Here is a 14,917-nt window from a genome sequence, read left to right as displayed (position 1 = left end):
TCCCTCTCTCCTGTCTTTTCTTTCTCTGCCTCTTCCTCTCCCTATGTCCCTCCTGTTGTTTCTTTCTCTGCCTCTTCCTCTCCCTATGTCTCTCCTGTCTTTTCTTTCTCTCCCTCTTCCTCTCCCTATGTCCCTCTCTCCTGTCTTTTCTTTCTCTGCCTCTTCCTCTCCCTATGTCCCTCCTGTTGTTTCTTTCTCTGCCTCTTCCTCTCCCTATGTCTCTCCTGTCTTTTCTTTCTCTCCCTCTTCCTCTCCCTATGTCCCTCTCTCCTGTCTTTTCTTTCTCTGCCTCTTCCTCTCCCTATGTCCCTCCTGTTGTTTCTTTCTCTGCCTCTTCCTCTCCCTATGTCTCTCCTGTTGTTTCTTTCTCTGCCTCTTCCTCTCCCTATGTCTCTCCTGTTGTTTCTTTCTCTGCCTCTTCCTCTCCCTATGTCCCTCCTGTTGTTTCTTTCTCTGCCTCTTCCTCTCCCTATGTCCCTCCTGTTGTTTCTTTCTCTCCCTCTTCCTCTCCCTATGTCCCTCCTGTTGTTTCTTTCTCTGCCTCTTCCTCTCCCTATGTCTCTCCTGTTGTTTCTTTCTCTGCCTCTTCCTCTCCCTATGTCCCTCCTGTTGTTTCTTTCTCTGCCTCTTCCTCTCCCTATGTCCCTCCTGTTGTTTCTTTCTCTCCCTCTTCCTCTCCCTATGTCCCTCCTGTTGTTTCTTTCTCTGCCTCTTCCTCTCCCTATGTCTCTCCTGTCTTTTCTTTCTCTCCCTCTGCTTCTCTGTCTGTCTGTGTGTAAGCAGACAGTGTGGTATCAGTGAGTGAGTGTTAATGGGATGTAATATCTCACATTAGGCCCAGTCTCTTTCCTGCATTACTCTGCTCATTAATCCACAGAGGGTGGAGAGGGTGGGGATGTTTCTCCTGATTGGTTAAGGGAAGGCTTCCATTGAATCTGATTGGGTTAGCAGTGTTCTGTCCCTCATAAGGAAGGTCTCTAAAGGAGTTAGGGCTCCTCGTGATACAACACCACTCTGTGACGGAGCAGACTGATGTGATTCACAGTTAGTACAGTGTTCCACTTACTATGGGGTTTTGTGACTGTGTAATGTTTTGTCAGAAGCAACGTTTTAATTTATATTTTAAATGGGATAAAATCATTTGTAATGTGCATTATACTTACGTAACTGTATGATAAGCTTAACTCATTTAGTACATATGTTAGTGGAAGACATTAAGCAGATGTCAAATTACACCCGTGCGTACACACACATTTTGTTACACACACATTTTGTTACTTCCTGATGGTGCCATCTATTTTGTGAAGTGCACCAGTCCCTCCTGCAGCAAAGCACCCCCACAACATGATGCTGCCACCCACGTGCTTCATGGTTGGGATGGTGTTCTTCGGCTTGCAAGCCTCCCCCTTTTTCCACCAAACATAATGATGGTCATTATGGCCAAACAGTTCTATTTTTGTTTCATCAGACCAAAGGACATTTCTCCAAAAAGTACTGTCTTTGTCCCCATGTGCAGTTGAAATCCGTAGTCTGGCTTTTTTATGGCGGTTTTGGAGCAGTGGATTCTTCTTTGCTGAGCGGCCTTTCAGGTTATGTCGATATAGGACTTGTTTTACTATGGATATAGATACTTTTATGCCTGTTTCCTCCAACATCTTCACAAGATCCTTTGCTGTTGTTCTGGGATTGATTTGCACTTTTTACACCAAAGTACGTTCATCTCTAGGAAACAGAACACGTATCCTTCCTGAGTAGTATGACGGCTGCGTGGTCCCATGGTGTTTATACTTGCGTACTGTTGTTTGCACAGATGAATGTGGTACCTTCAGGCATTTGGAAATTGCTCCCAATGATGAACCAGACTTGTGGAGGTCTACAATATTTTTTCTGAGATCTTGGCTGATTTCTTTTGATTTTCCCATGATGTCAAGCAAAGAGGCACTGCATTTGAAGGTAGGCCTTGAATTTCATCCACAGGTACACCTCCAATTGACTCAAATGATGTCACTTAGCCTATCAGAAGCTTCTAAAGCCATGACATAATTTACTGGAATTCTCCAAGCTGTTTAAAGGCACAGTCAACTTAGTGTATGTAAACTTCTGACCCACAAGAACTGTGATAAGTGAAATAATCTGTCTGTAAACAATTGTTGGAAACATTGTTTGTGTGAAGCACAAAGTAGATTTATTTGAGTGTATTTTATTGTTACTGGGACAGTGCACATTAATCAATGTTTCAGTAAAAGTGCCGGTTTTAGCCAGCTGGCTAATTTTCAACCGCAGTCCCTGGGCAGGTTATTAAAATATAGACAATTATTGAGCAGTGAGCACACGCAGAGCAACATAGGACAAGCAAGACGTAGCAAACAGACAGAGCAACATAGAACAAGCAAGACGTAGCATACAGACAGAGCAACATAGGACAAGTAAGATGTAGCATACAGACAGAGCAACATAGGACAAGTAAGATGTAGCATACAGACAGAGCAACATAGAACAAGCAAGACATAGCATACAGACAGAGCAGCATAGAACAAGCAAGACATAGCATACAGACAGAGCAACATAGGACAAGCAAGACATAGCATACAGACAGAGCAGCATAGAACAAGCAAGACATAGCATACAGACAGAGCAGCATAGAACAAGCAAGACATAGCATACAGACAGAGCAGCATAGAACAAGCAAGACATAGCATACAGACAGAGCAACATAGGACAAGCAAGACATAGCATACAGACAGAGCAACATAGGACAAGCAAGACATAGCATACAGACAGAGCAACATAGGACAAGTAAGACATAGCATACAGACAGAGCAACATAGGACAAGCAAGACATAGCATACAGACAGAGCAACAGAGCAACCCAGACAGAGCAACATAGGACAAGTAAGACATAGCATACAGACAGAGCAACATAGGACAAGCAAGACATAGCATACAGACAGAGCAACAGTGGTCCTTCTGTGGCTCAGTTGGTAGAGCATGGCGCGTTGGTAGAGCATGGCGCTTGTAACGCCAGGGTAGTGGGTTCTATTCCCGGGACCACCCATACGTAGAATGTATGCACACATGACTGTAAGTCGCTTTGGATAAAAGCGTCAGCTAAATGGCATATATTATTATATTATTATTATATTAAGCAAGACATAGCATACAGACAGAGCAGCATAGAACAAGCAAGACATAGCATACAGACAGAGCAACATAGGACAAGCAAGACATAGCATACAGACAGAGCAACATAGGACAAGCAAGACATAGCATACAGACAGAGCAACATAGGACAAGTAAGACATAGCATACAGACAGAGCAACATAGGACAAGCAAGACATAGCATACAGACAGAGCAACATAGGACAAGCAAGACATAGCATACAGACAGAGCAACATAGGACAAGTAAGATGTAGCATACAGACAGAGCAACATAGGACAAGTAAGATGTAGCATACAGACAGAGCAACATAGAACAAAAAGCAGCAAGACATTCATAAAAGCAACAGTGTTTCCACACCTCACAAGCTACAGACAACAGACAACATGGAAAGCGGTAATACACAGCTATGGATTATGATCACAAATCTGATTGACCTTTAGCCATGTATTCATACATTTTGTGAAAGTGTGATAGGTGGTGCAGTTATGTGTGTCTGATGGCAATGTATTCCAGACATGGGAAGCTCTCACAGAGAAAGCGGATTTACTAAAGGTGCTTTTCCTTAAGGGAACTATACAGTCACCTCTCATGGCAGACCTTGTGGATCTGCTGCCATATGTTTGGGTTTTCTGTTTGGAGGGGGAGCCTCCACTCAGTACTTTTGTTAAACAGAAAACCCAAGACACGTGTCGGTGTATTGCACAAGATTTTCCCAACTCAGGAGCTTATGCTTTCTGAGGATGGAACCGTGATGGCGGCTATTGAGTTTCCTATCAAGCACTTTGAGAGCCTGTTTGTAGACAGAATGAATAGTTGTTGTACATCAAGCTTGGTCCCACCTATCAAGCAGTATGTTAAGTGGGGGAGTATCATAGATTTGAAGTACAGATTTGCTACCTCTGTATTCAAACAACGCTCCCTTTGTCCATCTTGGACTTCACATTTTCCAGAAGAAAGCAGTTGGCCGTTTCTGTGGAGTGTTTCGCTCTGAAGCCAAACTGCATGGAGTGTAATGTGAAGGGGCTGTTGTTGAGGTGGGCAATCAGTTGTTCTGCTACACACTTTTCAACAACCTTTGACACCACAGGTGCTGTACTAATGGGCCTGTAGTTACTCACATCAGCAGGGTCACCTGATTTAAAGATGGCCGTTATTATGGCCGACTTCCATACCCTTGGAAACACCCGAGACCAATAGATGTGTTGGTGACCTTAGTAATGGGGCCAATGAGTGACTCTTTGTAGTTTTTAAGAAAGGTAGAGTCCAGCCCAAACACATCTTTGGCTTTAGAGTTCTTTAGTGAGCTAATCACCTTGTTCACCTTTGACTCAGAAACCTCCCTTATGATGAAGACAGGTTGAGCGTCATTTACTAGCACCGAGCCCAAGAAACCAGTGGAGGGGTTCTGTGTCAGTACCCTGACAGAGTCAATAAAGTAGGAATTGAAGGCTATTGCTATTTCGACTGCATCCTGTGTTAGATTGTCATTCACCATGATTTCTAGTCTTTTTGTAGTGTTACTATGGTCTTTCCCTGTTCAACTTTTTTAGATTCTCCCAAATCAATTTAGATTTTCCATTTGCTTCACCAATTATGTTAATAAAAAAGTTTACCTTGGCCTGTCTGATTTCCTTCATCACCTTATTTCTCAACATGGTAAACCTACGCCTGTCATGCTCTAATTTGGATCTTAGGGCTATTTTTAGAGCATAATCTTTAATAATCTTTCATCAGTTTCCAGATTTCTCCATTTAGCCAAGGAAGAGTGCTGTTTTGGCCAGGTTTGGATTTGATTTTCTTTAGGAAACCATTTATTGTAGTCTGGATTGTGGATAGAAAAACCTGACTATCAGCTTCCACGTCTGTATAGGACAAGAGATCATTCCAGTTAATTCCCTTAATTGTGTTTTCAAAATAGTTTAATTCACTCTCAGGTATTCTGAGTTGATCCGGCTTTCTAACAGTAGAGAGGTTAAACCTGCTCTTAGACAGCTTTCTGGCTATAAGTGTCAGATTATGATCAGACAGCCCAGTAACCATATTGAATGATTTAGTCACTCTCTCTGGTTTATTACTGAACACCAAATCAATCTGTGTTTTAGAGCAACAAGTCACCCTGGTTGGTCCTTTAACTAGCTGTGTAAGGTCAAAGGTATTAGTGATCCGTTTGAGGGTTTTCCTACAACACTTGTCTTCATAATTAATGTTAAAATCTCCCATTAAGATGACCTCTTTCCCTAAATCACATTCCCTAAGCATGTCATTAAACTGATCAAAAAACACACTTTTGGTGGAAGGTGGCCTATACATTCCAATGAGGGTAAAAGACATTTGGGGAGACAGTGTAACGTTCAGGCCGATACATTCTAGTTCATTATCACATGACCACTCAATTTGTTTACATCGGATATGTGCTTTAATGTAAATTATCAGACCCCCCTCCTTCCTTCAATCCTGTCTCTCCTGAAGACATTGTAGCCAGGCACAATCAAAGCAGCAGATGGAGAGTTTGAGAGAGAGAGGGAGAGTCATGTCTCTGAGAGGCAGAGGAAGTCAAGGTTGGAGTCTGTGAGTAGATGTTGAATTTGATCACTTTTTGTAATGACACTACGAATGTTCAAGTGCCCCCCTAGTAGTCCCTTGGGCTTAGATCGTGGGTCCCAGATGACTCGAGAGTGATTGACACATTGGAAAAAGTTAAATGTTCTGTGTTTTCTGACGGCCGGGTTATGGCTGTGTTGTTTAGTTTGATTAGGGGCAGTTCGGTAACGTAATTAAACAGCTTGCGTACCAGAAGCAGAGTCAGGGATCTCATATAGAGACTTGGGTACGTTTGAAGAGTCAAAATCTATCCTGGAGCCGGGTGAGTCGAGAGAAACCATGGGACCATAGCACTCACCCACTTCCACAGCGGCGACGATCAGTGGACGAGGCCATCCACTGCTTTCCACTCCGGTGAGTATCGCTGGCTCTGTGATGTTAGGCCCAGGGTTGAGGCTGGCTCGGTGATGTTAGGCCCAGGGTTGAGGCTGGCTCGGTGATGTTAGGCCCAGGGTTGAGGCTGGCTCGGTGATGTTAGGCCCAGGGTTGAGGCTGGCTCGGTGATGTTAGGCCCAGGGTTGAGGCTGGCTCGGTGATGTTAGGCCCAGGGTTGAGGCTGGCTCGGTGATGTTAGGCCCAGGGTTGAGGCTGGCTCGGTGATGTTAGGCCCAGGGTTGAGGCTGGCTCGGTGATGTTAGGCCCAGGGTTGAGGCTGGCTCGGTGATGTTAGGCCCAGGGTTGAGGCTGGCTCGGTGATGTTAGGCCCAGGGTTGAGGCTGGCTCGGTGATGTTAGGCCCAGGGTTGAGGCTGGCTCGGTGATGTTAGGCCCAGGGTTGAGGCTGGCTCGGTGATGTTAGGCCCAGGGTTGAGGCTGGCTCGGTGATGTTAGGCCCAGGGTTGAGGCTGGCTCGGTGATGTTAGGCCCAGGGTTGAGGCTGGCTCGGTGATGTTAGGCCCAGGGTTGAGGCTGGCTCGGTGATGTTAGGCCCAGGGTTGAGGCTGGCTCGGTGATGTTAGGCCCAGGGTTGAGGCTGGCTCGGTGATGTTAGGCCCAGGGTTGAGGCTGGCTCGGTGATGTTAGGCCCAGGGTTGAGTTGCACATCCCCGGAGAGCAGGAGGGTAGTGAACAGGTATTTTAACAGTTTCTGATAAATGTTGGACTTGTGTTTGTTGCCTAAGTGGTTCAGTGGAATAGGGAGCGAGGTAGACTTGGTCATTATTCAACTTGCCAAAACTATAGTTTGTTCACAAGAAATTTGTGGAGAGGTTGAAAAATGTGTTTTAATGACTCCAATTTAAGTGTATGGTAACTTTCCTACTTTAACTGCAAGTAGGATTTTTTGTAGTAGGCCTACTTACTTAATTGCAACTGGTCAAAAATGTCACATCCTACAAAAAAAGGCTGCTCGTTCAAACTTAAACAATGTAACTCGTAATGAAAAGCTCACATTTGTAAATCCCAAACTCTTAAAGTAATTAGAAAGGTAGATGCAAATGGCGTGTGACATTGTGGTTACAATAAAGAATGTTAACAAGATGCTGTGTCTCCACAACTGTAGCAGGTGATGCCCATCATGAAAATGTTTCCTATTAGCAGGACTATTTACTTTTTATAGCCTGGGTACTGTTGTGAAAATCCCTCAACTTGCGATGTATTCAATGCTTAAGTACTCTAAAGTGTTACATTTTTAACTCAAAACAGCAGTACAGTATTTCTTAATCTACGTCTTTAACTTCTTGCGTCGAGCCATCCCGGATTCGGGATCGTGACTACAGCCTCAAGCCCATTACCATAACGCAACGTTAACTATTCATGAAAATCGCAAATGAAATGAAATCAATATGCTAGCTCTCAAGCTTAGCCTTTTGTTAACAACACTGTCATCTCAGATTTTCAAAATATGCTTCTCAACCATAGCAAAACAAGCATTTGTGTAACAGTATTGATAGCTAGCGTAGCATTTAGCATAGCATTTAGCGTTAGCATTCAGCAGGCAACATTTTCACAAAAACCAGAAAAGCATTCAAATAAAATCATTTACCTTTGAAGAACTTCGGATGTTTTCAATGAGGAGACTCTCAGTTAGATAACAAATGTTCAGTTTTTCCTGAAAGATTATTTGTTTAGGACAAATCGCTCCGTTTTCTGCGTCACGTTTAGCTACGAAAAAAAACCTGTATCCAGGATTGTGTAAATCTATCCGCAAGCTCATTAGCATAACGCAACGTTAACTATTCATGAAAATCGCAAATGAAATTAAATGAATCTATTTGCTCTCAAGCTTAGCCTTTTGTTAACAACACTGTCATCTCAGATTTTCAAAATATGCTTTTGAACCATAGCTAAACAAGCATTTGTGTAACACTATTGATAGCCTAGCATAGCATTATGCCTGGCATTCAGCATGCAACATTTTCACAAAAACCAGAAAAGCATTAAAATAAAATCATTTACCTTTGAAGAACTTCAAATGTTTTCAATGAGGAGACTCTCAGTTAGATAGCAAATGTTCAGTTTTTACAAAAATATTATTTGTGTTGACAAATCGCTCCGTTTTCTTCATCACGTTTGGGTAAGAAAAAAAAAACTCCATAATATCGACAAACATGGCAAACGATGTTTAGAATCAATCCTCAAGGTGTTTTTCACATATCTATCGATGATAAATCCTTCGTGGCAGTTGATTTTCTCTTCTGAAGAAATGGAACGCGCATGGACCTAGAGATTACGCAATAATTTAGACACAGGACACCGGGCGGACACCTGGTAAATGTAGTCTCTTATGGTCAATCTTCCAATGATATGCCTACAAATACGTCACAATGCTGTAGACACCTTGGAGAAACGACAGAAAGGGCAGGCTCATTCCTGGCGCATTCACAGCCATATAAGGAGACATTGGAACACAGCGCCTTCAGAATCTGGGGCATTTCCTGTATGAAACGTCATCTTGGTTTCGCCTGTAGCATTAGTTCTGGGGCACTCACAGATAATATCTTTGCAGTTTTGGAAACATCAGAGTTTTGTCTTTCCAAAGCTCTCAATTACATGCATAGTCGAGCATCTTTTCGTGACAAAATATCTAGTTTAAAACGGGAACGTTTTTCATCCAAAAATTAAAAGAGCGCCCCCTATCTCGAAGAAGTTAAGCTTTCATTAATAAAATAACAAGAAAAAATACATTTTTAGTCGCACTTCCACTCAGCTCTATGACCCCAGGTAAAACCTTGATGAGATGATCAATGTCTATGTTGCGTTGTTGTATCGTCAATTTCTGTAGCCAAAACATATTGAACTGTATTGTTGGCTAAGTGCTTGTAAATAAGCATCTACACTGTTGTATTCGGCACATGTGACAAATAGCATTTGATTTGACTTAGTATTATTTTTCATCCAGATGCCATCTTTCATTCTCCTCCTCCTCTTCCTCTCTCCAGTGTGTTAATACTGTGTCCTCTCCTCTGTGCTCCAGGCCAGCCAGCTGGGGGTGTACAAGGCCTTTGTTGACAACTACAAGACAGCGGTGGAGACAGCAGAGAAATGCAGCCAGGCCAACACCCAGTTCCAGAAGATCTCTGAGGTAAGTGCTGGACTCTCGCACGCGCACCAGCCGTAAATTACATCAGTTGTGAGTGCTGCAATTTGTACTCATATGAGTGAGTTGTGTATGTATATTTGTTGTGTGTGTTTGTCCAGCCCTGCAGTCTGCTGCTGCAGCCCCATTCCTCTTCATTAGTCCTCTCAGCTCAACTCTGCCTCAGTCAGGCTGTTTGTGTCTGTTTGTTTGTGTGCTTGTGTCCTGCTTCTATACCCTATTCCTATACTGCTAAACTCCTAGACTGCTAAACTCCTAGACTGCTAAACTCCTAGACTGCTAAACTCCTAGACTGCTAAACTCCTAGACTGCTAAACTCCTAGACTGCTAAACTCCTAGACTGCTAAACTCCTAGACTGCTAAACTCCTAGACTGCTAAACTCCTAGACTGCTAAAACTGTAATACACCAGTAATCACAAATCATGCATTTTCTTCCAGAACCTGAAAGTGAAGGGACCCAAGGACTCTAAGGACTGTACCACAAATGTCACCATGGAGGGTAAAGAGATGCGTTCTTTAATAACTTTTTACAGTAAGAGTAAGAAAAACACATAAATATAATAGATGTGTTCTGATCTCTAGATGTGTGTGTCTGAAGGTACTGAAGCTGCTATGGCTCTTTTAAAGGCCCAGTGCAGTCAATATTAGGTTTTTCCAGTGTTTTAAATAATATTGTACAACAGCTGATTAAACTAACACTGTGAAAGTGCATTGGGCCTTTAACTTCTTCGAGCTAGGGGGCAGTGTTTGGATGAATGAGGTGCCCAAAGTAAACTGCCTGTTACTCAGGCCAAGAAGCTAGGGTATGCATTGGTAGTAGAAAACATTCTAAAGATTCCAAAACTGTTAAAATAATGTCTGAGTATAACAGAACGGATATGGCAGGTGAAAACCCGAGGACAATCCATCCAGAATAAAAAAAAATCAGTTCACCTCTGATTACAATAGCTGGGAATGGGAATACAAAAAGGAAGTCCTCCCAGATTGCAGTTCCTAGGGCTTCCACTAGAGGTCAACAGTCGTTAAAAAGAGTTTCAGGCTTGTTTTTTGAAAAATTAGCTAGACTTTGTAGTTTTTCTAAGTGGATCACGTTTTGGCTGTAGTGTTTGTAGCGCGTTCCGATTAGTGCACGTGCTTTGTTATTTATCTCCGGTAACGGTCTCCGGTATTCTTCGTCTTGAATTTGATATTTTATTTACATAATAGGGTACCTGAGGATTGATTAGGAACGTTTGACTTGTTTAGAAGAAGTTTATTGGTTACTTACGGGATTCATTTTGTATGCATTTTGAACGAGGGAAACCGGTGGATTACTGAGTCATACGCGCCATTGAAACATATTTTTTGGGGGATATAAAGAAGGACTTTATCAAACAAAAGGACCATTTGTTATGTAGCTGGGACCCTTGTGATTGCAACCAGATGAAGATCTTCAAAGGTAAGTGATTTATTTTATCGCTATTTCTGACTTTCGTGATGCATCTGCTTGGTTGGAAAATGTATGTGATGCTTTTGTGTGCAGGGCGCTGTCCTCAGATAATAGCATGGTGTGCTTTCGCCATAAAGCCTTTTTGAAATCTGACAAAGCGCCTGGATTAACAAGAAGTTAAGCTTTTAAATTATGTATGACACTTGTATTTTCGTGAATGTTTAATATTACGATTTATGTCATTTGAATTTGGCACTATGCAATTTCACAGAATGTTGGCCAGGTGGGGAGGGAGGGAGAGAGGGAGAGCGAGACGGACGCACAGAGAGACACGCACGGACGTGGACGCACAGAGACACGCACGGACGCGCACACAGAGAGAGACACGCACGGACACGCACACAGAGAGAGACACGCACGGACGCGCACACAGAGAGAGACACGCACGGACGCGCACACAGAGAGAGACACGCACGGACACAGAGAGGGAGAGAGAGAGACGGACACAGGGAGGGAGAGAGAGAGAGACGGACACAGGGAGGGAGAGGGAGGGAGGGAGGGAGGGAGGGAGAGAGAGAGAGGGAGGGAGGGAGGGAGGGGGAGGGAGGGAGAGAGAGAGAGGGAGGGGAGGGAGGGAGGGGGAGGGAGGGAGGGAGGGAGAGAGAGGGAGAGAGACGGACACAGGGAGGGAGAGACGGACACAGGGAGGGAGAGAGAGAGACGGACACAGGGAGGGAGGGAGAGAGAGAGACGGACACAGGGAGGGAGAGAGAGACGGACACAGGGAGGGAGAGAGAGACGGACACAGGGAGGGAGAGAGAGACGGAGGGAGGGAGGGAGAGAGAGAGGGAGAGAGAGAGGGAGAGGGAGAGAGAGAGACGGACACAGGGAGGGAGAGAGAGAGAGAGAGGGAGAGGAGAGAGAGAGAGAGAGAGAGAGAGAGAGAGAGAGAGAGAGAGAGAGAGAGAGAGACGGACACAGGGAGGGAGAGAGAGAGACGGACACATGGAGGGAGAGAGGGAGAGAGAGGGAGAGACGGACACAGGGAGGGAGGGAGAGAGAGAGACGGACACAGGGAGGGAGGGAGAGAGAGACGGACACAGGGAGGGAGAGAGAGGGAGAGAGACGGACACAGGGAGGGAGGGAGAGAGAGAGAGAGAGAGACGGACACAGGGAGGAGAGAGAGAGAGAGACGGACACAGGGAGGGAGGGAGAGAGAGAGACGGACACAGGGAGGGAGAGAGAGAGAGAGAGACGGACACAGGGAGGGAGAGACGGACACATGGAGGGAGGAGGAGAGAGAGAGAGAGAGGAGAGAGAGAGAGAGAGAGAGAGAGAGAGAGAGAGAGAGAGAGAGAGAGAGAGAGAGAGAGAGAGAGAGAGAGAGAGAGAGAGAGACGGACACAGGGAGGGGAGAGAGAGAGACGGACACATGGAGGGGAGAGAGAGAGGGAGGGAGAGAGAGAGAGAGACGGACACAGGGAGGGGAGAGAGAGAGACGGACACAGGGGGGAGAGAGAGAGAGAGACAGAGGGAGAGAGAGACGGACACATGGAGGAGAGAGAGAGAGAGAGAGAGAGAGAGAGAGAGAGAGAGAGAGAGAGAGAGAGAGAGAGAGAGAGAGAGAGAGAGAGAGAGAGAGAGAGAGAGAGAGAGAGAGAGAGAGAGAGAGAGAGAGAGAGAGAGAGACGGACACAGGGAGAGAGAGAGACGGACACATGGAGGGAGAGAGAGAGGGAGAGAGAGAGAGAGAGACGGACACAGGGGGAGGGAGAGAGAGAGACGGACACAGGGAGGGAGAGAGAGAGAGACGGACACAGGGAGGGAGAGAGAGGGAGAGAGACGGACACAGGGAGGGGAGAGAGAGAGAGAGAGAGAGAGACGGACACAGGGAGAGAGAGAGAGACGGACACAGGGAGGGAGAGAGAGAGAGAGAGAGACGGACACAGGGAGAGAGAGAGAGAGAGAGAGAGACGGACACAGGAGGGAGGGAGAGAGAGAGACGGACACAGGGAGAGAGAGAGAGAGAGAGACGGACACAGGGAGGGGAGAGAGAGAGAGAGAGAGAGACGGACACAGGGAGGGAGGAGAGAGAGAGACGGACACGGAGAGAGAGAGAGAGAGACGGACACGGAGAGGGAGAGAGAGAGACTGACACAGAGAGAGAGAGAGGGACACGGACACAGAGAGAGAGAGAGGAGACGGACACATGGAGAGAGAGAGAGAGACGGACACAGAGAGAGAGAGAGAGACACGGACACAGAGAGAGAGAGAGAGACACGGACACAGGAGAGAGAGAGAGAGAGAGAGAGAGACACGGACACAGAGAGAGAGAGACACGGACACAGAGAGAGAGAGAGAGAGACACGGACACAGAGAGAGAGAGAGACACGGAGAGGGAGAGAGAGAGACGGACACGGAGATGGAGAGAGAGAGACACGGAGAGGGACAGAGAGAGACGGAGAGAGAGAGAGACGGACACAGGGAGGGACAGAGAGAGAGACACGGACACAGAGAGAGAGAGAGACACACGGAGAGAGAGAGAGGACACAGAGAGAGAGAGAGACACGGACACAGAGAGAGAGAGAGACACGGACACAGAGAGAGAGAGAGAGACACGGACACAGAGAGAGAGAGAGAGACACACAGAGAGAGAGAGAGAGACGGACACAGAGAGGAGAGAGAGAGACGGACACAGAGGGAGAGAGAGACGGACACAGAGAGAGAGAGAGACGGACACAGAGAGAGAGGAGAGACGGACACAGAGAGAGGAGAGAGAGACGGAGAGAGAGAGACGGACACAGGGAGAGGAGAGAGAGAGAGAGACGGACACAGGGAGGAGGAGAGAGAGAGAGAGACGGACACAGGAGGAGAGAGAGGGAGAGAGACGGACACAGGGAGGGAGAGAGAGAGAGACGGACACAGGGAGGGGAGAGAGAGAGACGGACACAGGGAGGGAGAGAGAGAGAGAGAGAGAGACGGACACAGGGAGGGGAGAGAGAGAGAGAGACGGACACAGGGAGAGGAGAGAGAGAGAGACGGACACAGGGAGGAGAGAGAGAGAGAGAGAGACGGACACAGGGAGGGAGAGAGAGAGAGAGACGGACACAGGGAGGAGAGAGAGAGACGGACACAGGGAGGGAGGGAGAGAGAGAGAGACACAGGGAGGAGGGAGAGAGAGAGAGAGAGAGAGACGGACACAGGGGAGGGAGAGAGAGAGAGAGAGACGGACACAGGGAGAGAGGGAGAGAGAGAGAGAGACGGACACAGGGAGGGAGGGAGAGAGAGAGACGGACACAGGGAGGGAGGAGAGAGAGAGACGGACACAGGGAGGGAGGGAGAGAGAGAGACGGACACAGGGAGGGGAGAGAGAGAGAGACGGACACAGGGAGGGAGAGAGAGGGAGAGACGGACACAGGGAGGGAGAGAGAGAGAGAGACGGACACAGGGAGGAGAGAGAGAGAGACGGACACAGAGAGGAGAGAGAGAGAGAGACGGACACAGGGAGGGAGAGAGAGAGACGGACACAGAGAGGTGAGAGAGAGAGCGGACACAGAGAGGACACAGAGAGAGAGAGAGAGACGGACACAGAGAGGAGAGAGAGAGAGAGAGACGGACACAGGAGAGAGGGAGAGAGAGAGACGGACACAGAGGGAGAGAGAGAGAGAGACGGACACAGGGGAGGGAGAGAGAGAGAGACGGACACAGGAGGGAGAGAGAGAGAGAGAGACGGACACAGGGAGGGAGAGAGAGAGAGAGAGAGACGGACACAGGGAGGGGAGAGAGAGAGACGGACACAGGGAGGGAGGAGAGAGAGAGAGAGACGGACACAGGGAGGAGGGAGAGAGAGACGGACACAGGAGGGAGAGAGAGAGAGAGAGACGGACACAGGAGAGGGAGGGGAGAGAGAGAGACGGACACAGAGGGAGAGAGAGAGAGAGACGGACACATGGAGGAGAGAGAGAGAGACGGACACAGGGAGGGAGAGAGAGAGAGAGAGAGACGGACACAGGGAGGGACACAGAGAGAGAGAGAGAGACGGACACAGGGAGGGAGAGAGAGAGAGACGGACACAGGAGGAGGAGAGAGAGAGAGAGAGAGAGAGAGAGGCGGGAGGAGAGAGAGAGAGAGAGAGAGACGGACACAGAGAGAGAGAGAGAGACGGACACAGGGAGGGAGGGAGAGAG

The 14,917-nt window shown here is 46.9% G+C and overlaps 1 protein-coding gene across 4 annotated transcripts in view; it reads left to right on the top strand.

Moving 5' to 3' along the window:
• The window catches only part of LOC118390706 (active breakpoint cluster region-related protein-like), a 315,098-nt gene that overhangs the window by 152,654 nt on the left and 147,527 nt on the right, over positions 1-14,917 (top strand). For all 4 annotated transcript variants that reach the window (XM_052456994.1, XM_052456995.1, XM_052456997.1 and 1 more), the window contains 2 exons: positions 9,178-9,285; positions 9,740-9,800. In XM_052456994.1, coding sequence (XP_052312954.1) covers positions 9,178-9,285; positions 9,740-9,800 — 169 coding nt within the window. The remainder of the gene's footprint in view (positions 1-9,177; positions 9,286-9,739; positions 9,801-14,917) is intronic.

The sequence above is a fragment of the Oncorhynchus keta genome, chromosome 11 (assembly GCF_023373465.1).
Source record: "Oncorhynchus keta strain PuntledgeMale-10-30-2019 chromosome 11, Oket_V2, whole genome shotgun sequence".
NCBI lineage: Eukaryota > Metazoa > Chordata > Actinopteri > Salmoniformes > Salmonidae > Oncorhynchus > Oncorhynchus keta.
This window is presented reverse-complemented; position numbering and strand designations above follow the sequence as displayed.